Consider the following 13106-nt stretch of genomic DNA (forward strand, 5'->3'; position numbering starts at 1 on the left):
CTTATGCATTATGATTTGGCTGTTAAATGTTCAATGTTTATTTCGATTTTTTTTTAAAGGAATAGTTTCATCATATTAAAACGAGAGTACAGTTCAGGTAACAACCTTAAAATGAGGGAAAGTTGTATTTTTTAACCTTAAAATTAAACAACTGACAAAGACCACCCAATCACATTAAATAAATAATATTCAGAAATAACTTTGACAAAGCAAAAAAATAACTAAGGCTTTACAATGATGGTGAAAACTTGGAGAACTATTGGGGTGAAGTGGGTTAAAAGCTTCCTGGAAGTCACAGAGGGTGCATGAAGTGACATGTCAAAATGCAGACTTTTGACACTTTAGCTAGTCTTTATTCATATAAAAAATGTATGTATTGAAATATCAACGTGGTCTATATTAAAAGGCACTTCATTGACTATAATAGGCTTTTAAAATTCAAATTTCTACTTAAAATATAAAAGGGGCGCAAAGGGCACGCATTTCGTGGAATGACCCATACAGCAATGGCCCTAAAAGTTAACAGGATGAAAATACTAATACTAATAATAACACCATTTGATCGTTTCGATATTTGATAGAGTAAATATGACAATACCTTGCTAATGTCAGTATTTTAAATTAAGACTTAATTATCACAGATCCACACAACCAAATGTGTTTCTTCTTTATAATATTACGCTAACATTCATGTCCAGACATGGATTCAGAAATGAAATCTAAATCAGTCACGGAGAAAGGCAGGAGTAGAAGAAACCTCTTTTGATTGGCACAGCAAAGAACCATTTGAAATCTTGCATGACCTCACCGGGCGCTCGAGTTCTTTAAAGACCTTACCTCGTGCGCGAGCCTGATATATGGCAGTACTCTGGATTCTTCCACACTCCGGAGAACGCCAGGAGAGCGAGAGCACCGCGCGCAGAAAACGGACTACTGTATTCCTGAAAGAAGACAGCGTTGAGGAGTTTGGACACTAGTTTAAAAAAATGAGTATACAGGACTAAACAGCACGGAATTGATAAGTAAACACACGAGGTGATACTTTGAAAGCTAATATTCCATTTGAAAACAGCCGGACATAGGCTACAACACTCAAAGACCCCAGGAGCGGCGTGTGCAAGAGGTAATAACTTTTTGAAGGGCATGCATCAGTAAAACATCAGGGATGGACCACGCTAGAAAAGTACCATTCTAAAGTGTGCCTGTCAAAATTGCTGAACAATTGCTGAACCTTGGAGCAAAATATTGTTGTAGTCTTATGAAAATGCATTTATTATAAGTGGAAACATCTAAACTTAGCTAAAATGTCAACATTACTTTATGAAATGTTAATCTCATGCATAGTTTATTAAATTATCCATGTATATTAGCGTAGGTTTGGGCATAACTTGAATCAGGGGTGCATGCACATAGAAGAGTGTGTCGGTTTTACAGACATATCGGCGGCCCCTGGGCGACAGGCCTATTCAGTGTCTGGAGTAGAACATATACATCCACGGCAATTAGCATAATGAGGCTTAAATCAGATACCCAAGGCTAACTGACTCTCTCCACATGGAGATATTAATATTTAAACATCCTCAAACCAATTGTAAACCATGTGTAGGCTACAGGCAATGGCACTTATAGGAAGATGAACTGTCATATTCAGAAATTGACATTATTAATCACACACACGGCGCGTGTCAGAACGGATGACAAATGAAATAGCCTAGCATTTGAAACCTATTTGCACCTACATTAGACGGGGTAGCCAACTGGAGATCAGCATATTTCACTGAAGAGCCCTCATACATCTCCCCGCCACAGCAAGCCTCCGGGCAGTGGGACGCGAGCAGCCAAAGATCGGGAGAAACGGCTCCCATTTAACTCAAATACTCTGGGAGATAGGTAAATATTTACCTATGCACATTCTGTCCCGGTCCAGGCCAATGTAAAGTGTTCCCTCGTGGCTGTCTGGCAAAGACTCTCTAGCGAATACAGAAAAACAGATTCCTTGACCTGTGGGCTATGGCATATTCCAGTTTATTGTAACACATTTTATTGTAATTTTAAAGCATGTTTTATCAAATACATTACAGTTAAAAGCAAGCTTTATCTAGTATAGGCTGTATTTTAGGCCTATGATAATCCCTGTAAATGTGTCTGAAATGACCTTGTCATTACACTACTCTATTATTGGCACGGCAAAACATTTGTCCATTTATAATAGGTAGCCTATAGGCTTCCATCATAACTGATAAATCAAGATTTGCAGCCTTCAAACATTCAGATATGGTTAGATCTTGATAAATGTTCATGCTCCTGAATTTGGTAACAATATATGAAAGCCTATCAGTTTATAAGCGTTCAATTACTATTATTATTATTATTATTATTATTATTAATATTATTAAATTCAACTTTTATTACCAATTTTAATAATTTCACTTCGTACATTATACATTTCTGCTTTATGAATGACAAGATGAAATGTTAACGTGATAGGGGTCTGACGCTATCATTTAGGCTACTATATTTAGATTATTGTTGTGTTAGCCTACACAGTCCCGCTGTCACCATTAGGGCTTTCATTCCCAAGAGCATAACAAATAAAATACCGTAGGCTATATGATCTTTTGGACACAGTGCAAGACTGCTAAATATAGCAAATAAATAGACCCGAAATAGGCAAATCCACCTATTTGAGGAGTTGCAATTGTATTCAAACAAATATTATTGCAGGCCTACTTACAATTATTATTCTTAAAATAACAACATTGCAGTCAGTATTGCAAATTATGAACGCAATATCCACGCACATGAAGCTAGGCCAACTTGTCTTAATAAATAAATAATGCAAATAATAACAAAAATAAACATGATTTGTCGTGACTTGTTTTATGAGCAGTTTGCGATTAAACTCTCAACGCACTGACAATTTTTAGATTTAAATCGTAGGCTTGGATAATTTTATCGTAATCTGTGTGTGAATACAAATTAGCTAGGCTATTAAATGCGCTAATTTGCTACACATTATGGATATGACAATAAGTCTGCAATTAATAGGACTCTTAATGAAAACATTATAGAATTTAATCATTTTGTCTGCTGGCCCCGCCAAGTTATTTGCTTTTGTGTGATTTTTCAGAGCAAAATCCCCGATTAATGTCTGATTATTGTGTAGTTTTCTGTTGACGGTTTCGTTGGCGTTTTTAACTTCAGCTAGTGCTGTAGGGACTCTATATTTTGTCTATTTAGTAGGCCCACATCGCTTTGCTTTCAGGCACAACGTCAAGTGCGACATACAAATAATGAATATCAATATCAGCATTAATGTTGAGATAACACAGGAGAATAGGCTAATTATTTCATACAGCCCCTGGGGCTTTAGTGGGGGGGGGGGGGGGGGGGGACTCTCTTGGGACAAGCTGGTTAAATAGCGAGCTTTGCGTGGGAACAGAGGGTTAGGGTTAGTGGAGGCTGGCTTGGCTTCTCAATGCCATTATATTATAATGTCTCACTCTCAGCTTTAATCTTTACAAATACAAAATCTTCACAGTTATAGTCACATAATAGCTGATGCAATATTGGATCATGACCAAATGCAGGTGCCCAATTAAAAGGTATTAGAAGTCAGCTGTTGATAGGCGAAATAGTTGTAATAAAATGTATGGAAATAGGAAATGAAGATATAATAAAAAAAGGTGATAATAACTTGAGCCTACTTGATCTTTGATTACAACTATTGATCTTTGAATTATCTATTAATCTACACCTACAGGCTATTAACACGACTATATCCTTGATCAATCCACACTGATGGTTTTAGGCTATAATTCAACAATAACAATACATTGTTTGACCTGTAGCTAGCTACATTTGACCTCAAACTTGTGTAATTACAAATGCCCATAAATAACTTTTCCCACTATTTTTTTAAAAAGTTGACGGGAGCCATGCAGCACTACGGAGTGAATGGATATTCTCTCCACGCCATGAACTCGCTAAGCGCCATGTACAACCTCCACCAGCAGGCGGCGCAGCAGGCCCAGCACGCCCCTGACTACCGGCCATCAGTGCACGCGCTCACCCTGGCAGAGAGGCTGGCTGGTAAGAACGGGTTGCACATTTTCTGAATATATAGCTTAAATCTTTCCAAAAGTCAGAAATATTTGCAATACAATCAGGTTAATGCTATGTGATGGTCATGTCTGTTGCCTTGTGTTAATGGGCTCTTGAAGTAGTCGAACTAAGTGTCTTACACAATAAATTGAAGCATTTACTTAAATCCATATTCAGAGCCAGACTCTCAATTAAATTGGCCCTGTCTCTTTTCCTTCAACGGCTGCACATTTCAAGACATCATCCTCGAGGCCCGGTATGGCTCCCAGCACCGAAAGCAGCGGCGCAGTCGCACAGCCTTCACTGCCCAGCAGCTGGAGGCCCTGGAAAAGACCTTCCAGAAGACCCACTACCCTGACGTGGTGATGCGTGAGCGCCTGGCCATGTGCACCAACCTGCCAGAGGCCCGTGTACAGGTGAGGATACTTACGGAGTCGAAAGAAAGGAAATATTTCACTAGGTTCTCATCTTCTGGGGTGGAGCGAGTGGGAGTGAGGATGATAAAGGGCAATATTTACTTAATCCTCTTTAGGGCCCATACAAAAGATCTCCAATGATGTCGGTCTTGGGCAGATACATTTTTTTCTGGCCATGACTAGTGGATGTTTTTGAGTTCTGCGGACAGGAAGAGCAGCAATATATACTGGACAAAAATACAGTATAAACGCAACATGTGAAATGTTGGTCTCATGTTCCATGAGCTGAAATAAAAGATCCCAGAATTTTTTTCATACTCACAAAAAGCTTATTTCTCTCAAATTGTGCACAAATTTGTGTACATCCCTGTTAGTGAGAATTTCTGCACAAACTGTCAGAAACCGTCTCAGGGAAGCTCATCTGTGAGCTCATTGTCCTCACCAGAGTCTTGACCTGACTGCAGTTTGGCGTCGCAACCAACTTCAGTAGGCAAATGCTCACCTTCGATGGCCACTGGCATGCTAGAGAAGTGGTCTCTTCACGGATTAATCCCGGTTTCAACTGTACCTGGCAGATAGTGGGTATGGCGTCATGCTGGCGGTGTGATTATGGTATGGGCAGGCATAAGCTACGGACAATGAACTCAATTGCATTTTATCGATGGCAATTTGAATGCACAGAGATACCGTGACGAGATCCTGAGGTCCGCTGTCGTGCCATTCATCCGCCACCATCAACTCATGTTTTAGCATGATCATGCACAGCCCCATGTCTCAAGGATCTGTACACAATTCATGGAAGCTGAAAATATCCCAGTTCTTCCATGGTCTGCATACTCACCAGAGATGTCAACCATTGAGCATGTTTGGGATGCTCTGGATCACCGTGTATGACAGCGTGCTCTAGTTTCCGCCAATATCCAGTAACTTCGCACAGCCATTGAAGAGGTGTGGGACAACCTTCCACAGGCCACAATCAACAGCCTGATCAACTCTATGCGAAGGATGTGTCGCGCAACATGAGGCAAATGGTGGCCACACCAGATACTGGTTTTCTGATCCACGAGCCTACCTTTCTTTTAAGGCATCTGTGACCAACAGATGCATATCAGTATTTCCAGTCATGTGAAATTAGGCCCAATGAATGTATTTAAATTGACTGATTTCCTTATATGAACTGTAACTCAGTAAAATCATGTTGTGTTTATATTTTTGTTCAGTGTAGAAGTAAATGTGTTATTAGTTAAAATTATATTTGTTTATATTTTTGTTCAGTGTAGAAGTAAGTGTGTTATTAGTTAAAATTATATTTGTAAGAATCAACAATATACACATTGGATGCATCAAAGATGTACAGTACCAGTCAAAGCTTTGGACACACCTACTCATTCAAGGGTTTTTCTTTATTTTTACTATTTTCTAAATTGTAGAATAATAGTCAAGATATCCTAACTATGAAATAACACACATGGAATCATGTAGTAGCCAAAAAAGTGTTTTATATTTTATATTTGAGATTCTTCAAAGTAGCCACCCTTTGCCTTGATGACAGCTCTGCACACTCTTGGCATTCTCTCAACCATTTTTATGAGGTAGCCCCCTGGAATGCATTTCAATTAACAGGTGTGCCTTGTAAAAAGTTCATTTGTGGAATTTCTTTCCTTAATGCGTTTCAGCCAATCAGTTGTGTTGTGACAAGGTAGGGGTGGTATACAGAAGATATCCCTATTTGGTAAAAGACCAAGTCCATATTATGGCCAGAACAGCTCAAATAAGAAAAGAGAAACGACAGCCCATCATTACTTTAAGACATGAAGGTCAGTTAATACGGACAATGTCAAGAAATTGAACATTTCTTCAAGTGCAGTCGCAAAAACCATCAAGCGCTATGTAGAAACTGGCTCTCATGAGGACCGCCACAGGAAAGGAAGACCCAGAGTTACCTCTGCTGCAGAAGATAAGTTCATTAGAGTTAACAGCACCTCAGATTGCAGCCCAAATAAATGCTTCACAGAGATCAAGTAACAGACACATCAATTGTTAAGAGGAGACTGCATGAATGAGGCCTCAATGGTCCAATTGCTGCAAAGAAACCCCTATTAAAGGAAACCAATAATAAGAGACTTGCTTGGGCCAAGAAACACGAGCAATGGACATTTGACCGGTGGAAATCTGTCCTTTGGTCTGATGAGTCCAAATTTGAGATTTTTGGTTCCAAGCACGGTGTTTTTGAGACACAGAGTAGGTGAACGGATGATCTCTGCATGTGTAGATCCCACTGTGAAGCAAGGAGGAGGAGGTGTGATGGTGCTTTGCTGGTGACACTGTCAGTTATTTAATTAATTAGAATTCAAGGCCCACTTAACTAGCATTGCTACCACAGCATTTTGCAGCGATACACCATCACATCTGGTTTGCACTTAGTGGGACTAGCATTTGTTTTTCAACAGTACAATGACCCAACACACCTCCAGGCTATGTAAGGGCTATTTGACCAAGAAGGAGAGTGATGTAGTGCTGCATCAGATGACCTGGCCTCCACATTCATCCGACCTCAACCTAATTGAGATGGGTTGGGATGAGTTGGACCACAGAGTGAAAGAAAAGCAGCCAACAAGTGCTCAGCATATGTGGGAACTCCTTGAAGACTGTTGGAAAAGCATTCCAGGTGAAGCTGGTTGAGAAAATGCCAAGAGTTTGCAACGCTATCATCAAGGCAAAGGGTGGCTACTTTGAAGAATCTCAAATATAAAATATATTTGTATTTATTTAACACTTTTTTGGTTACTACATTATCCCATATGTGTTATTTAATAGTTTTGAGGTTTTCACTATTAATCTACAATGTAGAAAATAGTAAAAATAAAGAAAAACCCTTGAATGGGTAGGTGTGTCCAAACCTTTGACTTGTACTGTATATAAAATCAAAAGGACCAATATTGACATTATCAGAAGCCTGAGCTATGATAGAGAATTACAGTTTCCGTAGCAATACATTTCAGCCAAAAGATATTCTGAGATTGAAAAGTAATGACACATTGTGTTATTACTGTAAAACAACTGAAATCCTTCCTCTCATCAGGTGTGGTTCAAAAATCGCCGCGCCAAGTTCCGCAAGAAGCAGCGCAGCCTGCAGAAGGAGCAGCTCCAGAAACAGAAGGAGGCCAACGGAGAGGGGGGTGACAAGGAGGATGTCAAGACCAAAGACACCTCCACCGCAAGTGTGCCCTCCACCCAGAGCCCTCCACCTCCCTCCTCCTCCACTTCCTCCTCCCTCTTGGAGTCAATGCAGCCCCAGCCTGCAGAGATGAACGTGGAGGTGAACGTCACCTCCCCGGAGCCCTCAGACAGCGAGTCGGCCGCCGAAGACAACGGTGAGGGAGAGGAAGAGCTGAGGAGGGAGAGGCTGCAGGAGGAAACGCAGCAGCAGCTTCAGGGGGAGATGCAGCAGAGGGATGCAGGGCTGCAGCCGGGAGGCGGCTCTCCGTCCTGCAAACGCCTCAGCCCCACACCAGGTGCGAACTCTTCTATCACAGTCACAGATATTGGGCCATAAATAGAGACTGTGAGCCAGCTTACAAAACAGAATTGTCTTTTAATAGTCTTTGCATCAAATACTAAACATAAACAATACATAAACAGTGGTGGTTATTTATACAAGAAGGCCCAAAGGGTTGTGGAAAATTGGCCATTTTAAACTGGGTGGTTCAAGCCCTGAATGCTGATTGGCTGACAGGTGTAGTATATCAGACCATATACCACGGGTATGACAAAGCATTTATTTTTACTGCTCTAATTACATTGGTAACCAGTTTATAATAGCAACAAGGCACCTTTGGGATTTGTGATATATGGCCAATATACTACGGCTAATGGCTGTATCCAGGCACTCCGTGTTGCGTTACTTGTAAGAGCAGCCCTTAGCCGTGGTATATTGGCCATATGCCACAGCCCCTCTGGCCTTATTGCTTAAATATACCACAGCTAAGGGCTGTTCTTTATGCACAACACAAAGCGGAGTGCCTGGATACAATCCTTAGCTATGGTATATTGGCCATATTCCACGAACCCCGAGATGCTGAAATGCTGTTTCAGTCAAATCAGCAACCAGGACCCAAACTACCCGGTTTACAATTGTCTTTTGACCTAACTAAAACCAAAATCTTCTTCTCCCTCTCTCATCATCAGACTCTCCCCTGGGCTCACCCTCCCTCCCTTCTTCCAGTGGTGGCATGGGCAGCAGTGGTCTGTCCCAGGGCTCCTACGCCTCGTCCCCCCTCAGCCTCTTCCGCCTGCAGGAGCAGTTCCGCCAGCACATGGCCGCCACCAACAACATGGTCCACTACCCCTCCTTCGACATGGGTACCCCCTCCTCCCTGCCCTACCTAGGCATGAACGTCAACATGCCCTCCCCCCTGAGCTCCCTGCCCTGCCAATCATACTACCAGTCCATGTCCCAGGCATCTCTGTCCCAGGCCCAGCAGGTGTGGAACAACCCTCTGGCAGGTCTCCAGGCTCCTCCGGGCAGCATGCCCAGCCTCAACAGCAAGACCACCAGCATCGAGAACCTGCGTCTGAGGGCCAAGCAGCACGCAGCCTCCCTGGGCCTGGACACACTACCCAACTGACCAGACCTGACCCCCCCCCAGGGCAGCTACCAAGGATGCAGCCAGACATTACGACCCCTTCTGCTGACATCTTCACTGACTGGACATTATAGACACTGCATCAGTTTTGGACACTGGGACTGGACATTAGATCAATACACTACTGGACATTGCTTATTTGACCCCCTCGCAGGTTAGATGCATAGACCCAGTCCAATCGCACTACTGCTACCCACCAAACCATGTGGATCAGAGAACTCAAAGCTACACTCCTATATCACAAAGCCGTCATCTCATACCGGGGAAAATGCATGGCGGTTAACAGTATCTGATGACCTCAACACTAGAGCTGGGGAGAGTGACAGTAACATTAAAGATGAGCTTTGCATGCATCCCGAGACAAGGATTACAACTGCACAAAGATTGAACCAAGATTCCAGCCTCAGATCAAACCCATTCAAAGATTTACAACAGCACAGACTGGCCCTACAAATCCCACAATGCCCTGCACCTGGCAGATGGACAGTACTTCCTGTTAAAGAGCTACATCCCACCTGCAAGAATTTATTCCACATTGTACTGTAAATATTCCTCCTCGTTTGTTCCCATCCCATCTGCTTGGTTCGGGAGTATAAATCGGTGTCTCCTTTTGTGTCGAGGACTTAAACAGGAAACATTCAAGCTATTTTTGAATTGTTCCATTGTGGCTTTATGCAAAGGACCTACAGTAGAATGAGCCAATACCTGCTGGGGTAAAGATTATAGTCTACGGTGGGAACAGAGCGACGTTCAAATATGAATCTGTTTAATCTAGCTATGTTATGTTCGCCTGGGTGCCAGGTTGTTTCTGCATATGCGTTTAAGAGCGCCACATCTTTACGAAGTCAAGACGGTGACAAAAAAAATATATGGTACCCAGGCCAATGCTGTATGTATTTTATCATTGTAGAGCCCAGACATGTATTTCTCAATTGTTTACTTAAAATGTGAGTAATTTATCTGTTAAAATGCAAGGGAATAAACCACATGTATGAAGATCGATTAGTGAATGAGATGATTATTTTAGACGATAATTCAAATTATGCAATATAATTTATGAATATTTATGTTGGGAACACGTCACAGGCAAGAGACAATTTGCATGTTTACATGTGTAAGCCTTTTTTTAAATATTTTTTTTTTTACTCGTGTTTTGAAAACTCTACCGAACAAAAATATAAACGCAACATGGAACAATTTCAAAGATTTTGCTGAGTTACAGTTCCTATAAGGAAATAAGTCAATTTAAATAATTTTATTAGGCCCTAATCTATGGATTTCACATGGCTGGGCAGGGGGGCAGCCATGGGTGGGGAGGGCATTGGCTCACCCACTGGGGAGCCAGGCCCAGCCAATCAGAATGAGTTCTTCCCCACAAAAGGGCTTTATTACAAACAGAAATACTCTTCAGCACCCCGCCATCCCCCCTCTGACGATCCCGCAGTTGAAGAATCGGGATGTGGATGTCCCAGGCTGCGGTCGTGGTCTGCGGTTTTGAGGCCGGTTGGACATACGGCCACATTTTTTTAAAACGATGAGGCGGCTTATGGTACAGAAATTAACATTCAATTATCTGGAAACAGCTCGTGGACTTTCCTGCAGTCAGCCTATTGCACACTCCCTCAAAACTTGAGACATCTGTTGCATTGTGTTGCATGACAAAACTGCACATTTTAGAGTGGCCTTTTATTGTCCCTGGCACAAGGTGCACCTGTGTAATGACCATGTGGTTTAATCAGCTTCTTGATATTCCACACCTGTCAGGTGGAAGGGATTATCTTGAGATAAAATGCTTATTAACAGGGATGTAAACTAATTTGTGGACAACATTTGGGAGAAATAAGCTTTTTGTGTGTATGGAACATTTCTGGGATCTTTAATTTCAATTCATGAAACATGGGACCAACACATGTTGCGTTTATATTTTTGTGTAGTTTGCCCTTTAGGGCTACCGTACTTACCAGAGCTTTGGGACCGTGGGTGGCTATCTGGTGGAGCAGCTAGGTCAGAGTGTCTCACCAGACTACCAGAACAACTCCTGAACCATGGAGGATCACACAGCAGGAGGCTTCACCCACCACCATGCAGTGTGAAATCAGTATCACAGCAGGGAACCTGGCCTACAGAAAAACAAACAAACACACACATGAACACACTAAAACACTGGCATGCGCATTCTCCTACAGATGTGTACACACACAGTCTTACAAAAACGTATTTCTAAAAGTTTTAAAAACGTAGGAATTGTTTCCATCACCCAACACCTATGTACAGAGCACTGAAGTCCCCGTTTAAGGACGTTCATGTCAAACAGAACACACACAAAGTCTCATATAACTAACCTTTTGGGGACACACAATTCAGTCCCATTCAAAATCCAATTTTCCCTAACCCTAAACCATTAACAGCTAAACCTAACCCTAGCCCCAAACCATGAACTCAATTCAAAACCTAAGACTAAATCTAACATTAACCCCTAGAAATTTGACCCTGTGGGAACTAACAAAATGTCTAATATTTTTTGTTTGTTTACTTCTGTCCCCACATGTATAGTTAAACACGTCCACACACACCCACACACACACACACACACACACACACACACACACACACACACACCTCCTGCCACTTGTTCACCCGAATGCAGAGTAACTAATCCTAAATGAAATGACTGAAGCACAGTGTCAGGCTCTAAAGAGTCCCCAATCCCCCACTCCCCTTCTTGGTCCTGTCATCCGAGGTTCGGCTACACCGAAACAGAATGCTTTGCCATAATAAGATTAACTTGGGTTGGGATATCGATGGATTAAGTAAGAATAGAATAAGATGAAATAGAACTGAAAAGGTTCCTAGAGTCAGCAAAGTTCAGACACCTGTTTCTCTGGTCCCTCTATCTTCCTTTCTGTCTCTCACTCCCTCAACAACCCATACAATCAGAAATCGCTATCCACTTTTAACTGAAGGCTATCAAGTTAGTGTACAAAATAATTATTTGAAGGAAAAAAACAACGTCCTAGCTATGTCATTAAAAAATAATTTGTTGACATAAAAAAAATCCCGGCATAGAAATATTGGGTTTATTAAAAGATGTTCAAGCCTGCATGATTATGTTGTCAACCAATGGGGTTTGTGCATGTACACAACTTTGTATATTGCGAGTTGTGTGCAAAATGGTTTATGCGAATGCTGTGTGTGTGTACACACACTTGTTTGTGTGCGTGCACACTTTTGCGTGTGTGTGTGAGACCATGTATGTGTGTCTACGGCGCTGCTAAGCCACTGAAGGAAGGTTTCCAGGAGCTCTTTGATGTGTATCTGGGCAATGCGCTATTAGAGGGATTTTCATCGTTGACAGCTCGGAGAATGTGTGGAGGAATTGCGATGCCAGCGGGCTAAGATAATGCTGGAAACAGGATTAGGATCATATTCTGGCAGCGCCTGTCACTTCATCAATGGGCTAAGGTTCCCTGGGTGACAGCCCTCCTCTGCCCAGCTAAAACCTTTAGTAGGCCCATGAAGGGGGTGAAAGAGGGGGGGGGGGGGGAAACAATGATTGAATGAATGGCGCACTATGATATTGGGTGTGCTCAGGCTGTGCTGGGGCATTGTGTTGGGAGGTCTAGAGGCGTGCATACGGAGGGAGGGATGGGTTAGAAAGGGGATGAGGGGAAGGAGGAGGGGTGCTGGGTGAATGACTACGGTCTCTTTGGGAAGTTACACACGCCCACTGGCTGTGCACGGTGAGGGTTGTTACACAGACGCTACCGGACAGGGAGTAGGCGGGCATGGTGGTGTCCCCACAAAAAGGAACAACATCAGGTGAAGAGCAGCATCCTGAGAACCTGGTCTTGTCGTAGAACATTATTCCCTTGCGTCGAGCTGTAAAGAACTGTACGTTTTACATTTCACGTCTGTTTTAACTCTGTGACTGACCGCATTT

The 13106-nt window shown here is 42.4% G+C and overlaps 1 protein-coding gene across 1 annotated transcript; it reads left to right on the forward strand.

The window, feature by feature from the left end:
* The first annotated feature begins 835 nt into the window (after positions 1–835).
* Positions 836–10162, forward strand: LOC110524067 (diencephalon/mesencephalon homeobox protein 1-A-like). The gene is made up of 5 exons (XM_021603379.3): positions 836–1123; positions 3927–4092; positions 4342–4520; positions 7603–8035; positions 8709–10162. Exons 2-5 carry the CDS (start codon positions 3939–3941, stop codon positions 9146–9148), a joined length of 1206 nt encoding a protein of 401 aa, XP_021459054.2. The 5' UTR covers positions 836–1123; positions 3927–3938; the 3' UTR covers positions 9149–10162.
* The last annotated feature ends 2944 nt before the right edge of the window (positions 10163–13106 follow it).

Source organism: Oncorhynchus mykiss, chromosome 5 (genome assembly GCF_057628025.1).
Source record: "Oncorhynchus mykiss isolate SJ-2025 chromosome 5, ASM5762802v1, whole genome shotgun sequence".
In the NCBI taxonomy this organism is placed as follows: domain Eukaryota; kingdom Metazoa; phylum Chordata; class Actinopteri; order Salmoniformes; family Salmonidae; genus Oncorhynchus; species Oncorhynchus mykiss.